Source organism: Pseudophryne corroboree, chromosome 10 (assembly GCF_028390025.1).
Source record: "Pseudophryne corroboree isolate aPseCor3 chromosome 10, aPseCor3.hap2, whole genome shotgun sequence".
Lineage (NCBI taxonomy): Eukaryota > Metazoa > Chordata > Amphibia > Anura > Myobatrachidae > Pseudophryne > Pseudophryne corroboree.
This window is the reverse complement of record NC_086453.1, coordinates 372,744,879-372,762,602: the sequence shown is the minus strand read 5'-3', so window position 1 is coordinate 372,762,602 and position 17,724 is coordinate 372,744,879. Positions and strand designations below refer to the sequence as shown.

General features: G+C 53.1%; 1 protein-coding gene across 3 annotated transcripts in view; it reads left to right on the top strand.

The window, feature by feature from the left end:
- ROBO4 (roundabout guidance receptor 4) overlaps nt 1–17,724 on the top strand; it is a 303,902-nt gene that overhangs the window by 209,417 nt on the left and 76,761 nt on the right. For all 3 annotated transcript variants that reach the window (XM_063943751.1, XM_063943752.1, XM_063943753.1), the window contains exons 15-16: nt 4,412–4,519; nt 5,115–5,274. In XM_063943751.1, the coding sequence (XP_063799821.1) occupies nt 4,412–4,519; nt 5,115–5,274 (268 nt within the window). The remainder of the gene's footprint in view (nt 1–4,411; nt 4,520–5,114; nt 5,275–17,724) is intronic.

The window sequence follows — 17,724 nt, the reverse complement described above, 5'->3', positions numbered from 1 at the left end:
GTGTCGCCTGCAGAGGGGGATCGGGGGTGTCAGCCTGCAGAGGGGGATCGGGGGTGTCAGCCTGCAGAGGGGGATCGGGGGTGTCAGCCTGCAGAGGGGGATCGGGGGTGTCAGCCTGCAGAGGGGGATCGGGGGTGTCCGCCTGCAGAGGGGGATCTGGGGTGTCCGCCTGCAGAGGGGGATCGGGGGTGTCCGCCTGCAGAGGAGGATTGGGGGTGTCCGCCTGCAGAGGGGGATCGGGGGTGTCAGCCTGCAGAGGGGGATCAGGGGTGTCAGCCTGCAGAGGGGGATCAGGGGTGTCAGCCTGCAGAGGGGGATCAAGGGTGTCAGCCTGCAGAGGGGGTTCAAGGGTGTCAGCCTGCAGAGGGGGATCAAGGGTGTCAGCCTGCAGAGGGGGTTCAAGGGTGTCAGCCTGCAGAGGGGGATCAAGGGTGTCAGCCCGCAGAGGGGGATCAGGGATGTCAGCCGGATAAGGGGTGTTAGCCGGATATGGGGTGTCAGCCTGCAGAGGGGGATTCAGGGGTGTCAGCCCGCAGAGGGGGATCAGGGGTGTCAGCCTGATAAGGGGTGTCAGCTGGATCGGGGGTGTCAGCCTGCAGAGGGGGGTCAGGAGTGTCAGCTGGATCAGGGGTGTCAGCCTGCAGAGGGGGGATCGGGGGTGTCAGCCTGCAGAGGGGGATCGGGGGTGTCAGCCTGCAGAGGGGGGATCGGGGGTGTCAGCCTGCAGAGGGGGGATCGGGGGTGTCAGCCTGCAGAGGGGGATCGGGGGTGTCAGCCCGCAGAGGGGGATCAGGGGTGTCAGCCTGCAGAGGGGGATCGGGGGTGTCAGCCTGCAGAGGGGGATCGGGGGTGTCAGCCTGCAGAGGGGGGATCGGGGGTGTCAGCCTGCAGAGGGGGGATCGGGGGTGTCAGCCTGCAGAGGGGGATCGGGGGTGTCAGCCTGCAGAGGGGGATCAAGGGTGTCAGCCCCGCAGAGGGGGATCAGGGGTGTCAGCCCCGCAGAGGGGGATCGGGGGTGTCAGCCTGCAGAGGGGGATCGGGGGTGTCAGCCTGCAGAGGGGGATCGGGGGTGTCAGTCTGCAGAGGGGGATCGGGGGTGTCAGCCTGCAGAGGAGGATCGGGGGTGTCAGCCTGCAGAGGAGGATCGGGGGTGTCAGCCTGCAGAGGAGGATCGGGGGTGTCAGTCTGCAGAGGGGAATCGGGGGTGTCAGCCTGCAGAGGGGGATCGGGGGGGTCAGCCTGCAGAGGGGAATCGGGGGTGTCAGCCTGCAGAGGTGGACATGGGGTGCCAGCCTGCAGAGGAGGATCGGGGGTGTCAGCCTGCAGAGGAGGATCGGGGGTGTCAGCCTGCAGAGGAGGATCGGGGGTGTCAGCCTGCAGAGGAGGATCGGGGGTGTCAGCCTGCAGAGGAGGATCGGGGGTGTCAGCCTGCAGAGGGGAATCGGGGGTGTCAGCCTGCAGAGGAGGATCGGGGGTGTCAGCCTGCAGAGGAGGATCGGGGGTGTCAGCATGCAGAGGAGGATCGGGGGTGTCAGCATGCAGAGGAGGATCGGGGGTGTCAGCCTGCAGAGGGGAATCGGGGGTGTCAGCCTGCAGAGGAGGATCGGGGGTGTCAGCCTGCAGAGGAGGATCGGGGGTGTCAGCCTGCAGAGGGGAATCGGGGGTGTCAGCCTGCAGAGGAGGATCGGGGGTGTCAGCCTGCAGAGGGGGATCGGGGGTGTCAGCCTGCAGAGGGGAATCGGGGGTGTCAGCCTGCAGAGGGGGATCGGGGGGGTCAGCCTGCAGAGGGGAATCGGGGGTGTCAGCCTGCAGAGGTGGACATGGGGTGTCAGCCTGCAGAGGGGGATCGGGGGTGTCAGCCTGCAGAGGGGGATCGGGGGTGTCAGCCTGCAGAGGGGGATCGGGGGTGTCAGCCTGCAGAGGGGGATCGGGGGTGTCAGCCTGCAGAGGAGGATCGGGGGTGTCAGCCTGCAGAGGAGGATCGGGGGTGTCAGCCTGCAGAGGGGAATCGGGGGTGTCAGCCTGCAGAGGAGGATCGGGGGTGTCAGCCTGCAGAGGAGGATCGGGGGTGTCAGCCTGCAGAGGAGGATCGGGGGTGTCAGCCTGCAGAGGAGGATCGGGGGTGTCAGCCTGCAGAGGGGAATCGGGGGTGTCAGCCTGCAGAGGAGGATCGGGGGTGTCAGCCTGCAGAGGAGAATCGGGGGTGTCAGCCTGCAGAGGTGGACATGGGGTGTCAGCCTGCAGAGGTGGACATGGGGTGTCAGCCTGCAGAGGAGGATCGGGGGTGTCAGCCTGCAGAGGAGGATCGGGGGTGTCAGCCTGCAGAGGGGAATCGGGGGTCTCAGCCTGCAGAGGAGGATCGGGGGTGTCAGCCTGCAGAGGGGAATCGGGGGTGTCAGCCTGCAGAGGAGGATCGGGGGTGTCCGCCTGCAGAGGAGGATCGGGGGTGTCCGCCTGCAGAGGAGGATCGGGGGTGTCCGCCTGCAGAGGAGGATCGGGGGTGTCCGCCTGCAGAGGAGGATCGGGGGTGTCCGCCTGCAGAGGAGGATCGGGGGTGTCAGCCTGCAGAGGGGAATCGGGGGTGTCCGCCTGCAGAGGGGGATCGGGGGTGTCTGCCTGCAGAGGGGGATCGGGGGTGTCCGCCTGCAGAGGGGGATCGGGGGTGTCAGCCTGCAGAGGGGGATCGGGGGTGTCAGCCTGCAGAGGGGGATCGGGGGTGTCAGCCTGCAGAGGGGGATCGGGGGTGTCGCCTGCAGAGGGGGATCGGGGGTGTCAGCCTGCAGAGGGGGATCGGGGGTGTCAGCCTGCAGAGGGGGATCGGGGGTGTCAGCCTGCAGAGGGGGATCGGGGGTGTCAGCCTGCAGAGGGGGATCGGGGGTGTCCGCCTGCAGAGGGGGATCTGGGGTGTCCGCCTGCAGAGAAGGATCGGGGGTGTCCGCCTGCAGAGGAGGATCGGGGGTGTCCGCCTGCAGAGGGGGATCGGGGGTGTCAGCCTGCAGAGGGGGATCAGGGGTGTCAGCCTGCAGAGGGGGATCAGGGGTGTCAGCCTGCAGAGGGGGATCAAGGGTGTCAGCCTGCAGAGGGGGTTCAAGGGTGTCAGCCTGCAGAGGGGGATCAAGGGTGTCAGCCTGCAGAGGGGGTTCAAGGGTGTCAGCCTGCAGAGGGGGATCAAGGGTGTCAGCCCGCAGAGGGGGATCAGGGATGTCAGCCGGATAAGGGGTGTTAGCCGGATATGGGGTGTCAGCCTGCAGAGGGGGATTCAGGGGTGTCAGCCCGCAGAGGGGGATCGGGGGTGTCAGCCTGCAGAGGGGGATCGGGGGTGTCAGCCTGCAGAGGGGGGATCGGGGGTGTCAGCCCCGCAGAGGGGGATCGGGGGTGTCAGCCCGCAGAGGGGGATTGGGGGTGTCAGCCCGCAGAGGGGGATCAGGGGTGCCAGCCGGATCAGGGGTGTCAGCCTGCAGAGGGGGGATCGGGGGTGTCAGCCTGCAGAAGGGGGATCGGGGGTGTCAGCCCCGCAGAGGGGGATCGGGGGTGTCAGCCCGCAGAGGTAGTACTGTAAGGCAGAGCAGACATCCGTTACCTTTGAGATACGTCTTATTGTGAAACATGTTAGCTAGGAGATGTAAATGATGGATATGTGTCATGTCTGTGTATAGTCATTAGCTATAGGGGGATCAGGGGTGTTAGCCTGCAGAGGGGGGGATCAGGGGTGTCATGTCTGTGTATAGTCATTAGCTATAGGGGGATCAGGGGTGTTAGCCTGCAGAGAGGGGGATCAGGGGTGTCATGTCTGTGTATAGTCATTAGCTATAGGGGGATCAGTGGTGTTAGCCTGCAGAGGGGGGTTTAGGGGTGTCATGTCTGTGTATAGTCATTAGCTATAGGGGGATCAGGGGTGTTAGCCTGCAGAGGGGGGGATCAGGGGTGTCATGTCTGTGTATAGTCATTAGCTATAGGGGGATCAGGGGTGTTAGCATGCAGAGGGGGGGATCAGGGGTGTCATGTCTGTGTATAGTCATTAGCTATAGGGGGATCAGGGGTGTTAGCATGCAGAGGGGGGGGATCAGGGGTGTCATGTCTGTGTATAGTCATTAGCTATAGGGGGATCAGGGGTGTCATGTCTGTGTATAGTCATTAACTATAGGGGGATCAGGGGTGTTAGCCTGCAGAGGGGGGGATCAGGGGTGTCATGTCTGTGTATAGTCATTAGCTATAGGGGGATCAGGGTGTTAGCCTGCAGAGGGGGGATCAGGGGTGTCATGTCTGTGTATAGTCATTAGCTATAGGGGGATCTGTAATTAACCCATCCAGCGGTTTTCCTGGCTACAACCCAGAATACCTACACAATCATCATACTCTTCTGTACTGATACAATGACAGAATATCAGAGTCTCTTGTCTTGTTCTCACAGAGCTGCATCACGTGAATAGCGCGCCTCTCTCCCCGTATCGCCAGACCGCTGAGCAGAGCGACCGAGCACCCAGCGAGAAGAGCTCTGCTGGAAACCAAGCCGGAAAAGGTGCGTGGTTCTAACCAAGCCTGTGACGCAGACATCGCCTGCCAGTATACAGGGTGACACTACAGGGTTCCAGCATTCACACTCAGAGAGATTGTCAGCAGTGCAGCTAGCACAGGAGGAAACGTTACATCAGAGGCACAGACGTGCCACATGCAGTGGAGCCTAATTCTGTTTCTTGTATCTATTAATGCTTGTAATGGGTTCAGATGGTCGTGTTTCAGTGCATTTGGGTATAGACCCTAACGGCCTCCTCGCTGTCCTGATGCGACGGCTGACCCTGTTACTAAGGGGTCTTTTCATGAAGCAGTGATAAGAGTGGAGAAGTGAGCCTGTGGAGAAGTTGCCAATGGCAACCAATCAGCTGCTCCGTACAAATGTATAGTATGCAAATTATAAATGTTACTTCAATGCTGATTGGTTGCCATGGGCAACTTCTCCACTGGCTCACTTCTCCACACTTTTCACTGCTTCATGAATAGACCCCATGAAGTGTTATTTCTGTGACATCACACAGCATTATCTGACGTATGTAACTGGCTCCTCCTTATTGCCGTACGTGTCACGTCTTCTCTTCCATGTTGTTTTGCTCCGGCAGGAGAATACGCCAAAGTGATGAAGACGTTCAGCTCCCCTAAAATTCTCCACTACACCACCTCCCTGAAAGTGATGGACTTCCTACCATACAGCCCTTCTCTCCCGCCTCCCCCCGTCCCCCCACCAAAGGAGAAGTTATCCAGCGACCGGCAGGACAAAGTGTAAGTAATTATCCCCTGTTATCTTGGGAACTTCTGCTCTATGTATCGCTGACACCAGCAGAAGTCTACAGGCTGGGAATGGCTGGGCCAATGAGCATGCACTCTATTCTCATGCACGGATCTTTCTCCATGGTTAGTCTGAGGACAGACCTCTCATCCTAATAGTCAAAATAGCTTTACCAATGTCCAGTTTTATTTGGGATAAGACGTGTTCCCTTTAAGGCTGTGTACTGTTCAGTAGCTGTATGGTCAGTAGTGATAACACGTTTCACCTTTCACAATCACAAATGGAAAGAAAGGGACATAGGGCCTAATTCGGACCTGGTCGCACGCAGGCCATTTTTTGCACTGCTGCAACTAGGTAGTCGCCGCCTACAGGGGGGGGGGGGGCTTTGGGGTGTTATGAGCTGTGCAGTGAGCTTCTGCACGGCCCAGGACTTACTCAGCCGATGCGACAATCCGGACCGGCGGTGACGTCAAGAATCCTCCTCCAGAACTGCTGGACATGCCTGCGTTCGGCCGGACACTCAAAAAGTGCACTCCTTAAAAAGTGCCCAGGAACACCTTCTGCCTGTCAATCTTCTAGCGATCGCCGGTGAGATCGCTTTCTTCGTTAGCTTCATCGCTACCCCGGCGACCCCTATTGCCGGGCAGCAACACGCCAGCGCATTGCGGACCGCACGCATGCGCAGTTCAGACTCGATCGCACGGCTGCAAAAAAAGGCAGCGTGCGATCGGGTCAGAATGACCCCCATACTGCAATACAGCCAGAATGTAAAGGGATAACAAAAATGTTTATTCCAAAGCAGTCACAATATGGAAATCATTACAAGCATGTAAACCACTAGAGTGGATGGAGCATCATCACAACGTTCCACAGCCAATTTCATTACCCTCCCAGAAGTAGTAATGGAATGTGGGTCCAGAGTTCTGGAACTCCTGCAAACCTGCAGTCACACCTGTACTGTTTCCTCCGTTATAGGAGTGATCAGTCCAGTCAGTCACCATGCTTCTGAAGAAAGACATTGGTCCGAAAAGCTTCAAGCGTGGTGACTGTCTAATCGGGTACTCTCCTGGCCTATCGAATACCCGGAGGTTTTAAGGAGTTCCAGAACTCTGGATCCACATTCCATTACTACATCTGGGAGGGTAATGAAATTGGCTGTGGAACGTTGTGATGATGCCCCATCCACTCTAGTGGTTTACATGCTTTTAATGTTTTCTATATTGTGACTGCATTGGAATAAAAAAATGTGTTATCCCTTTTCATTTTGGCTGTATTGCACTATGGGCCTAATCTGTGCTGCAAATTACACTGTCCTGCGATCAGATAATCACCGCCCAGGGGGAGTAAAAAGTGTGCGATCGCATGTGCGAAAATTCCCCCCAGTCAGCGGACATCTGCAAAACCGTTCGCATCACACTCACCATCGAATGATTTTTCCATTCTGTGCAGTGTGTGTGTAGCTCAATACTTACTCCTACAGTGCGATACAATCAGGCTGATCGGGTGCGGAGCTGACGTCACATGCCCGCCCTGAAAACGCTTGGGAACGCCTACGTTTTTCCTGACACTCCCTGAAAACGGCCGGTTACCACCCACAAACGTCCGCTTCCTGTCACTCACCTTGCGAACAGCCGTGCGATCTAAATCTTTGCACCATCCTGTCGCTGTTTTTCGACGCGCGTGCGCATTGCCGTGCATACACATGCGCAGTAGTTTGATTATTGCTCGCTGTGCGAAAATGTACAGCAGCGGTCAGGTCTGAATCGGGCCCCATGTTCCTTTCTTTCCATGTGGGATCCCTACTTACCATACAGAACACTACAAAGCTTTAAAGGGAACACGTCCTATCCCAAATTAAATTGGATACTGGCAAAGCTATTTTCAACGTAAGAACCTTTTTAATGTGTTTGTGCTAATTGTGGAATTATTTGTTTTATTGTATTTGATTTAAGACCAGTGAAGTGTCTTTTTCCCCCCACAAAGGCTGCACTATAGGTGGCGCAATCATTGTTCAAAAATTGTTGTACATCCTAATAGTCAGACACCAGCTCCGGTCACAGGGAACAATGGTTCATTCAAAGTTGGGATTTAAATTCACTTTACAATAATTTGTGATTTACAAATAACTGCATGGCTTATCACTGGGGCATACGTACTCCACTACAAGTTCTAACACACACACCACACACACACACAAATCCAGGCCATGTCCCCTCCAAAATAAAGACAAGATACTATCACGGCACTACGCGCTGCAAATTCATCCCACTCAGCAACGCTGCAAACTGGGACAGTGTCCCCCTCAGTAGTTAACTTGGCTCTCTCCAACAAGGCCAGGCCCGAGTAAGCATACCCTCCCCATTCTCGATGCCCCTGCATGAGCTATTGTTCACCCTGCACCCATCACAGATACTCCACAGGTAACAACGCTTTCATTACATTGGACTATTCAATGATTCTACCAAAACACTGCTTTGTTACTGTATCCCTTACGTTACTAATGAGTGTGAGGGGACAACATGACGTTATTATTTGTGTCACTTTTGTGTGTTGGATTATGTGTCCCCTCTCCACTCCCTTATCTCCTCGCTCTGCAGGACTTGGTGCAGTGGTGCACCTTGTCTAATCTGCACTGAGGGCCTGATTCGGAGACGGACGCAGGTCTGGGTAACCACGCAGACCCCGATTATCTGGAATCTGCTGCTGCACAAGGTCTGTTATGCACATGCGCAGAACGGGCCTTGCGTTGTTGCACGGAGTTCCCCTCCTTGAGGGGGTGAGGGGAGGCCCGTGTTCCTGGAAACGCGGGCGTGTCAACCCCATTTTCTGGGAGGGGAGAGCCAAGGGTCAGCGTGTCACCGCACAGACTTCCTGGCCTCGCAAGCCCCGCTTCCATTGGCCAGCTGCACAAGCTGAGCCTTACTTAGCTGGCCTTCTGCATGGGACATCACGGCCGTAGTCGCTATGTGGGATCCCAGCTCGCAGCGTCGGTCGCAGTGCTGGGATCACAGGATCGTGCAGGAGGCGTCTCTTCTACTGAGACGTCCGCTGCCTGTCTCTTCAACAGATCAGACGCAAACTCAATGCTGCTTGCAAGTGGCTCTGCATTTCCGCACATCTCTGCATCACGCTTTGAGTTACTCTCACTTTGCCCAGTCTTCTCTTCTGCTGCTATATTGTCTAGTAAGCCAGTGCGCCAATCTAGACATACTGGCGCTAATAGCCTGGTGACTGAGGTTTTGCGCTGTTTGCACTTTGTGATTGAGGTCCAATATACAGTATTTCTCTGTCGTCCTAGTGGATGCTGGGGTTCCTGAAAGGACCATGGGGAATAGCGGCTCCGCAGGAGACAGGGCACAAAAAGTAAAGCTTTAGGATCAGGTGGTGTGCACTGGCTCCTCCCCCTATGACCTCCTCCCCAAGCCTCAGTTAGATTTTTGTGCCCGGCCGAGAAGGGTGCAATCTAGGTGGCTCTCCTAAAGAGCTGCTTAGAAAAGTTTAGCTTAGGTTTTTTATTTTACAGTGAGTCCTGCTGGCAACAGGATCACTGCAACGAGGGACTTAGGGGAGAAGAAGTGAACTCACCTGCGTGCAGGATGGAATGGCTTCTTGGCTACTGGACATTAGCTCCAGAGGGACGATCACAGGTACAGCCTGGATGGTCACCGGAGCCTCGCCGCCGGCCCCCCTTGCAGATGCTGAAACGAGAAGAGGTCCAGAATCGGCGGCAGAAGACTCCTCAGTCTTCTTAAGGTAGCGCACAGCACTGCAGCTGTGCGCCATTTTCCTCTCAGCACACTTCACACGGCAGTCACTGAGGGTGCAGGGCGCTGGGAGGGGGGGCGCCCTGGGAGGCAAATGAAAACCTTTTTTGGCTAAAAATACCTCACATATAGCCTCCGGGGGCTATATGGGAGATATTTAACCCCTGCCAGAATCCGTTAAGAGCGGGAGACGAGGCCGCCGAAAAAGGGGCGGGGCCTATCTCCTCAGCACACAGCGCCATTTTCCCTCACAGAAAGGCTGGAGGGAAGGCTCCCAGGCTCTCCCCTGCACTGCACTACAGAAACAGGGTTAAAACAGAGAGGGGGGGCACTAATTTGGCGTTAGAAATATATAAAAAAGATGCTATAAGGGAAAACACTTATATAAGGTTGTCCCCTATATAATTATAGCGTTTTTGGTGTGTGCTGGCAAACTCTCCCTCTGTCTCTCCAAAGGGCTAGTAGGTCCTGTCCTCTATCAGAGCATTCCCTGTGTGTGTGCTGTGTGTCGGTACGTGTGTGTCGACATGTATGAGGACGATGTTGGTGAGGAGGCGGAGCAATTGCCTGTAATGGTGATGTCACTCTCTAGGGAGTCGACACCGGAATGGATGGCTTATTTAGGGAATTACGTGATAATGTCAACACGCGCCAAGGTCGGTTGACGACATGAGACGGCCGACAAACAATTAGTACCGGTCCAGACGTCTCAAAAACACCGTCAGGGGTTTTAAAACGCCCGTTTACTTTAGTCGGTCGACACAGACACAGACAGGGACACTGAATCCAGTGTCGACGGTGAATAAACAAACGTATTCCTTATTAGGGCACACGTTAAGGGCAATGAAGGAGGTGTTACATATTTCTGATACTACAAGTACCACAAAAGGAGGGTATTATGTGGGATGTGAAAAAACTACCGTAGTTTTTCCTGAATCAGATAAATTAAATGAAGTGTGTGATGATGCGTGGGTTCCCCCCGATAGAAAATATGGGCGGTATTACCCTTTCCCGCCAGAAGTTAGGGCGCGTTGGGAAACACCCCTTAGGGTGGATAAGGCGCTCACACGCTTATCAGAACAAGTGGCGGTACCGTCTATAGATAGGGCCGTCCTCAAGGAGCCAGCTGACAGGAGGCTGGAAAAATATCATAAAAAGTATATACACACATACTGGTGTTATACTGCGACCAGCGATCGCCTCAGCCTGGATGTGCAGAGCTGGGGTGGCTTGGTCGGATTCCCTGACTAAAAATATTGATACCCTTGACAGGGGACAGTATTTTATTGACTATAGAGCATTTAAAGGATGTATTTCTATATATGCGAGATGCACAGAGGGATATTTGCACTCTGGCATCAAGAGTAAGTGCGATGTCCATATCTGCCAGAAGATGTTTATGGACACGACAGTGGTCAGGTGATGCAGATTCCAAACGGCACAAAGGTGTATTGCCGTATAAAGGAAGAGGAGTTATTTGGGGTCGGTCCATCGGACCTGGTGGCCACGGCAACTGCTGGAAAATCCACCGTTTTTTACCCTAAGTCACATCTCTGCAGAAAAAGACACCGTCTTTTCAGCTTCAGTCCTTTCGTCCTATAAGAGTCATATCTGCCCAGGGATAGAGGAAAGGGAAGAAGACTGCAGCAGGGCAGCCCATTCCCAGGAACAGAAGCGTTCCACCGCTTCTGACAAGCTCTCAGCATGACGCTGAGACCGTACAGGACCCCTGGATCCTACAAGTAGTATCCCAGGGGTACAGTTTGGAATGTCGAGACGTTTCCCTGCGCAGGCTCCTGAAGTCTGCTTTACCAAGGTCTCCCTCCGACAAGGAGGCAGTATGGGAAAAAATTCACGAGCTGTATTCCCAGCAGGTGATAATTAAATTACCCCTCCTACAACAAGAAAAGGGGGTATTATTCCACACTATATTGTGGTACTGAAGCCAGAAGGCTAGGTGAGACCTATTCTAAATCTAAAAAAATTTGAACACTTACAAAGGTTCAAATCAAGATGGAGTCACTCAGAGCAGTGATAACGAACCGGGAAGAAGGGGACTATCTGGTGTCCCGAGACATCAGGGATGCTTACCTCCATGTCCCAAATTTGCCCTTATCACTAAGGGTACCTCAGGTTCGTGGTACAGAACTGTCACTATCAGTTTCAGACGCTGCCGTTTGGATTGTCTACGGCACCCCGGGTCTTTACCAAGGTAATGGCCGAAATGATGGTTCTTCTTCGAAGAAAAGGCGTCTTAATTATCCCTTACTTGGACGATCTCCTGATAAGGGCAAAGTCCAGGGAACAGTTGGAGGTCGGAGTAGCACTATCTCGGATACTGTTACAACAGCAGGGGTGGATTCTAAATATTCCAAAATCGCAGCTGATCCCGACAACAAGTCTCCTGTGCTTAGGGATGATTCTGGACACAGTCCAGAAAAAGGTGTTTCTCCCGGAAGAGAAAGCCAGGGAGTTATCCGAGCTAGTCAGGAACCTCCTAAAATCAGTGCATCATTGCACAAGGGCCATGGTAAAAAAATGGTGACTTCCTTCGAAGCAATTCCAGTCGGCAGATTTCATGCAAGAACTTTTCAGTGGGATCTGCTGGACAAATGGTCCGGATCGCATCTTCAGATGCATCAGCGGATAACCCTATATCCAAGGACAAGGGTGTCTCTCCTGTGGTGGTTACAGAGTGCTCATCTTCTAGAGGGCCGCAGATTCGGCATTCAGTTTTGGATGTTGGTGACCACGGAGGCCAGCCCGAGAGGCTGGGGAGCAGTCACACAAGGAAAAAATTTCCAGGGAGTGTGATCAAGTCTGGAGATTTTTCTCCACATAAATATAGCTACAGGGTAAATTTATAATGCTCTAAGCTTAGCAAGACCTCTGCTTCAAGGTCAGCCGGTATTGATCCAGTGGGATAAAACATCACGGCAGTCGCCCACGTAAATAGACAGGGCGGCACAAGAAGCAGGAGGGCAGTGGCAAAAACTGCAAGGGACTTTTCGCTGGGCGGAAAATCATGTGATAGCACTGTCAGCAGTGTTTCATTCCGGGAATGGAAACTGGGAAGCAGACTTCCTCAGTAGGCACGACCTCCACCCGGCAGAGTGGGAACTTCATGGGGAAGTTTTCCACATAATTGTAAACCGTTGGGAATTACCAAAGGTGGACATGATGGCGTCCCGTCTGAACAAAAAACGGGACAGGTATTGCGCCAGGTTAAGAGACCCTCAGGCAATAGCTGTGGACGTTCTGGTAACACCGTGGGTGTACCAGTCGGTGTATGTGTTCCATCCTCTGCTTTTCATACCTAAGGTACTGATATAAGACGTAGAGGAGTAAGAACTATACTCATGGCTCCGGATTGGCCAAGAAGGACTTGGTACCCGGAACTTCAAGAGATGCTCACAGAGGACTTATGGCCTCTGCCGCTAAGAAGGGACTTGTTTCAGCAAGTACCATGTCTGTTCCAAGACTTACCGCAGCTGCGTTTGACGGCATGGCGGTGGAACGCCGGATCCTAAGGGAAAAGGCATTCAGGAAGAGGTCATTCCTACCCTGGTCAAAGCCAGAAAGGAGGTGACCGCACAACATTATCACCACATGTGGCGAAAATATGTTGCGTGGTGTGAGGCCAGGAAGGCCCCACGAAGAAATTTCAACTCGGTCGATTCCTGCATTTCTTGCAAACAGGAGTGTCTATGGGCCTCAAATTGGGGTCCATTAAGGTTCAAATTTCGGCCCTGACGATTTTTCTTCCAGAAAGAATTGGCTTCAGTTCCTGAAGTCCAGAAGTTTGTCAAGGGAGTATTGCATATACAACCCCCTTTTGTGCCTCCAGTGGCACTGTGGGATCTCAACGTAGTTCTGGGATTCCTCAAAACACATTGGTTTAAAACCAGTCAAATCTGTGGATTTGAAGCATCTCACATGAAAAGTGAACATGCTCTTGGACCTGGCCTGGACCAGGCGAGTGTCAAATTGGTGGTTTTTTTCTCAAAAAAGCCCATATCTGTTTGTGCATTCGGACAGGGCAGAGCTGCGGACTCGTCCCCAGTTCTCTCCCTAAGGTGGTGTCAGTGTTTCACCTGAACCAGCTTATTGTGGTGTCTTGCGCCTACTAGGGACTTGGAGGACTCCAAGTTGCTAGATGTGGTCAGGGCCCTGAAAATATAGGTTCCAGGACGGCTGGAGTCAGGAAAACTGACTTGCTGTTATCCTGTATGCACCCAACAAACTGGGTGCTCTTGCTTTTAAGCAGACTTTTGCTAGTTGGATGTGTAATACAATTCAGCTTGCACATTCTGTGGCAGGCCTGCCACAGCCAAAATATGTAAATGCCCATTCCACAAAGAAGGTGGGCTCATCTTGGGCGGCTGCCCGAGGGGTCTCGGCTTTACAACTTTGCCGAGAGGCTATTTAGTCAGGGGCAAACACGTTTGTAAAATCCTACAAATTTGATACCCTGGCTAAGGAGGACCTGGAGTTCTCTCATTCGGTGCTGCAGAGTCATCCGCACTCTCCCGCCCGTTTGGGAGCTTTGGTATAATCCCCATGGTCCTTTCAGGAACCCCAGCATCCACTAGGACGATAGAGAAAATAAGAATTTACTTACCGATAATTCTATTTCTCGGAGTCCGTAGTGGATGCTGGGCGCCCATCCCAAGTGCGGATTATCTGCATTACTTGTACATAGTTACAAAAATCGGGTTATTATTGTTGTGAGCCATCTTTTCAGAGGCTCCGCTGTTATCATACTGTTAACTGGGTTCAGATCACAGGTTGTACGGTGTGATTGGTGTGGCTGGTATGAGTCTTACCCGGGATTCATAAATCCTTCCTTATTGTGTACGCTCGTCCGGGCACAGTACCTAACTGAGGCTTGGAGGAGGGTCATAGGGGGAGGAGCCAGTGCACACCACCTGATCCTAAAGCTTTACTTTTTGTGCCCTGTCTCCTGCGGAGCCGCTATTCCCCATGGTCCTTTCAGGAACCCCAGCATCCACTACGGACTCCGAGAAATAGAATTATCGGTAAGTAAATTCTTATTTTATGTGCTATGCAAAAACACATGATCAGAACATTTTGGTAATTATCATTGCATAAATCCTTAATGTCTAGGGTGGTCATTCCGAGTTGATCGCTAGCTGCATTCGTTCGATGAGGCAAAAAAACGGCACTTCTACGCGTGTATGCGGCGCAATGCGCACGCGCTACGTACTATTACAACGAACAATGTAGTTTCACACAAGGTCTAGCGAAGCTTTTCAGTCGCACTGCTGGCCGCAGAGTGATTGACATGAAGTGGGCGTTTCTGGGTGTCAACTGACCGTTTTTAGGGAGTGTTCGAAAAAACGCAGGCGTGCCTGGAAAACGCAGGCGTGGCTGGGTGAACGCAGGGCGCGTTTGTGACGTCAAAACAGGAACAGAACAGTCTGAAGTGATCGCAGCGCTGAGTAGGTTTTGAGCTACTCTAAAACTGCACAAAAAAACTTTGCCGCCGCTCTGCGATCCTTTCGTTCGCACTTCTGCTAAGCTAAAATACACTCCCAGTGGGAGGCGGCATAGCGTTTGCACGGCTGCTAAAAACTGCTAGCGAGCGATCAACTCGGAATGACCCCCTAGGTCTCACATTTCTATAATCCCCGTCATTATACACCGAACCACCGGCTGGGATCACTAAAAACATAATATAAAAAAATAAACCTGCAGTAATATACCTCGGCCTGAACCAATGTTGCAGTAATCGTACAGCATTCGCTGGTTACTGACCGCACTCTGGGCCTAGTTCAGCATGGCTTGAAGATGTGTGAAAAATCGCACCTACACCCCATTACTCTAACATGTGGGGGAGGCCCAGCACAGGGCAAGTCCGCTCCGCATGCCTGGCCCTGCACCCCTCCGCAAACATGCGAGCGCATTGCAAGACAGCGAAACTCTCGCGTGTTTAGGCTTGCCCCCTGCCTACGCAGCCTAGCTACCCGCCATTTTTTTGATCGATGCGGCTGCGTGTGACGTCACGCAGCCGTAGAGACCCGCCCTAGCAAAGGTCTGGACATGCCTCAGTAGTCTGGACCGTGCCCCTTAAACGGAGCACCGACGCCCACAAAACGTGGCGGCGATGCCCCATTCCCGCCCCTCTCCAGATCTTAGACTGCGTTCTGAAGAGAACGCAGTTTTAGACCTTGCGCGTACATGCGTACGGACAATCTACAACCAATTCGTCACCATCCGCACTTTTATATGATTATTTTAAGTGTTTTCCACTGTACTAATTGTCTACTTGACATTGCTTACATAGTAAGGGCCGTGTGCCCAAATAAAGTGCCCCGGTGTACCCTCTGGAGTGTGTGAGCCCCCCATGCCCAGATCGCCGCCCGTTCCGTCCTGTATTGGCATTAGTCTGATTTGATTCATAGTAAACCAAGAAACTCTAAAGTCCCTGTCACATACAGCAATCTCCAGACAGTCCCGGGGAATTTGCTTGATGAAGAGACTGGAAATCCATCCATTCTCCAGAAATCCGATCAATTCCGTTACAGGAACTAGTAAATGTTACACTATATAGGCAGCGTATTACTGGAGGCTTTATTGGTAATAGTATGGTAATGCATATCTCTGCTGAGATTCTACAGGTCTGCTGGGTGCTCCAGTATTCCAGTTTAATCATTGTGGCTATTAGAGATGTGCACTTGAAATTTTTCGGGTTTTGTGTTTTGGTTTTGGGTTCGGTTCCGCGGCCGTGTTTTGGGTTCGACCGCGTTTTGGCAAAACCTCACCGAATTTTTTTTGTCGGATTCGGGTGTGTTTTGGATTCGGGTGTTTTTTTAAAAAAACACTAAAAAACAGCTTAAATCATAGAATTTGGGGGTCATTTTGATCCCAAAGTATTATTAACCTCAAAAACCATAATTTACACTCATTTTCAGTCTATTCTGAATACCTCACACCTCACAATATTATTTTTAGTCCTAAAATTTGCACCTAGGTCGCTGGATGACTAAGCTAAGCGACCCTAGTGGCCGACACAAACACCGGGCCCATCTAGGAGTGTCACTGCAGTGTCACGCAGGATGTCCCTTCCAAAAAACCCTCCCCAAACAGCACATGACGCAAAGAAAAAAAGAGGCGCAATGAGGTAGCTGTGTGAGTAAGATAAGCGACCCTAGTGGCCGACACAAACACCGGGCCCATCTAGGAGTGTCACAGCAGTGTCACGCAGGATGTCCCTTCCAAAAAACCCTCCCCAAACAGCACATGACGCAAAGAAAAAAAGAGGCGCAATGAGGTAGCTGTGTGAGTAAGATAAGCGACCCTAGTGGCCGACACAAACACCGGGCCCATCTAGGAGTGTCACTGCAGTGTCACGCAGGATGTCCCTTCCAAAAAACCCTCCCCAAACAGCACATGACGCAAAGAAAAAAAGAGGCGCAATGAGGTAGCTGTGTGAGTAAGATAAGCGACCCTAGTGGCCGACACAAACACCGGGCCCATCTAGGAGTGGCACTGCAGTGTCACGCAGGATGTCCCTTCCAAAAAACCCTCCCCAAACAGCACATGACGCAAAGAAAAAAAGAGGCGCAATGAGGTAGCTGTGTGAGTAAGATAAGCGACCCTAGTGGCCGACACAAACACCGGGCCCATCTAGGAGTGGCACTGCAGTGTCACGCAGGATGTCCCTTCCAAAAAAACCTCCCCAAACAGCACATGACGCAAATAAAAAAAGAGGCGCAATGAGGTAGCTGTGTGAGTAAGATAAGCGACCCTAGTGGCCGACACAAACACCGGGCCCATCTAGGAGTGGCACTGCAGTGTCACGCAGGATGTCCCTTCCAAAAAACCCTCCCCAAACAGCACATGACGCAAAGAAAAAAAGAGGCGCAATGAGGTAGCTGTGTGAGTAAGATAAGCGACCCTAGTGGCCGACACAAACACCGGGCCCATCTAGGAGTGGCACTGCAGTGTCACGCAGGATGTCCCTTCCAAAAAACCCTCCCCAAACAGCACATGACGCAAAGAAAAAAAGAGGCGCAATGAGGTAGCTGTGTGAGTAAGATAAGCGACCCTAGTGGCCGACACAAACACCGGGCCCATCTAGGAGTGGCACTGCAGTGTCACGCAGGATGTCCCTTCCAAAAAACCCTCCCCAAACAGCACATGACGCAAAGAAAAAAAGAGGCGCAATGAGGTAGCTGTGTGAGTAAGATAAGCGACCCTAGTGGCCGACACAAACACCGGGCCCATCTAGGAGTGGCACTGCAGTGTCACGCAGGATGGCCCTTCCAAAAAACCCTCCCCAAACAGCACATGACGCAAGGAAAAAAAGAGGCGCAATGAGGTAGCTGTGTGAGTAAGATAAGCGACCCTAGTGGCCGACACAAACACCGGGCCCATCTAGGAGTGGCACTGCAGTGTCACGCAGGATGGCCCTTCCAAAAAACCCTCCCCAAACAGCACATGACGCAAAGAAAAAAAGAGGCGCAATGAGGTAGCTGTGTGAGTAAGATAAGCGACCCTAGTGGCCGACACAAACACCGGGCCCATCTAGGAGTGGCACTGCAGTGTCACGCAGGATGTCCCTTCCAAAAAACCCTCCCCAAACAGCACATGACGCAAGGAAAAAAAGAGGCGCAATGAGGTAGCTGTGTGAGTAAGATAAGCGACCCTAGTGGC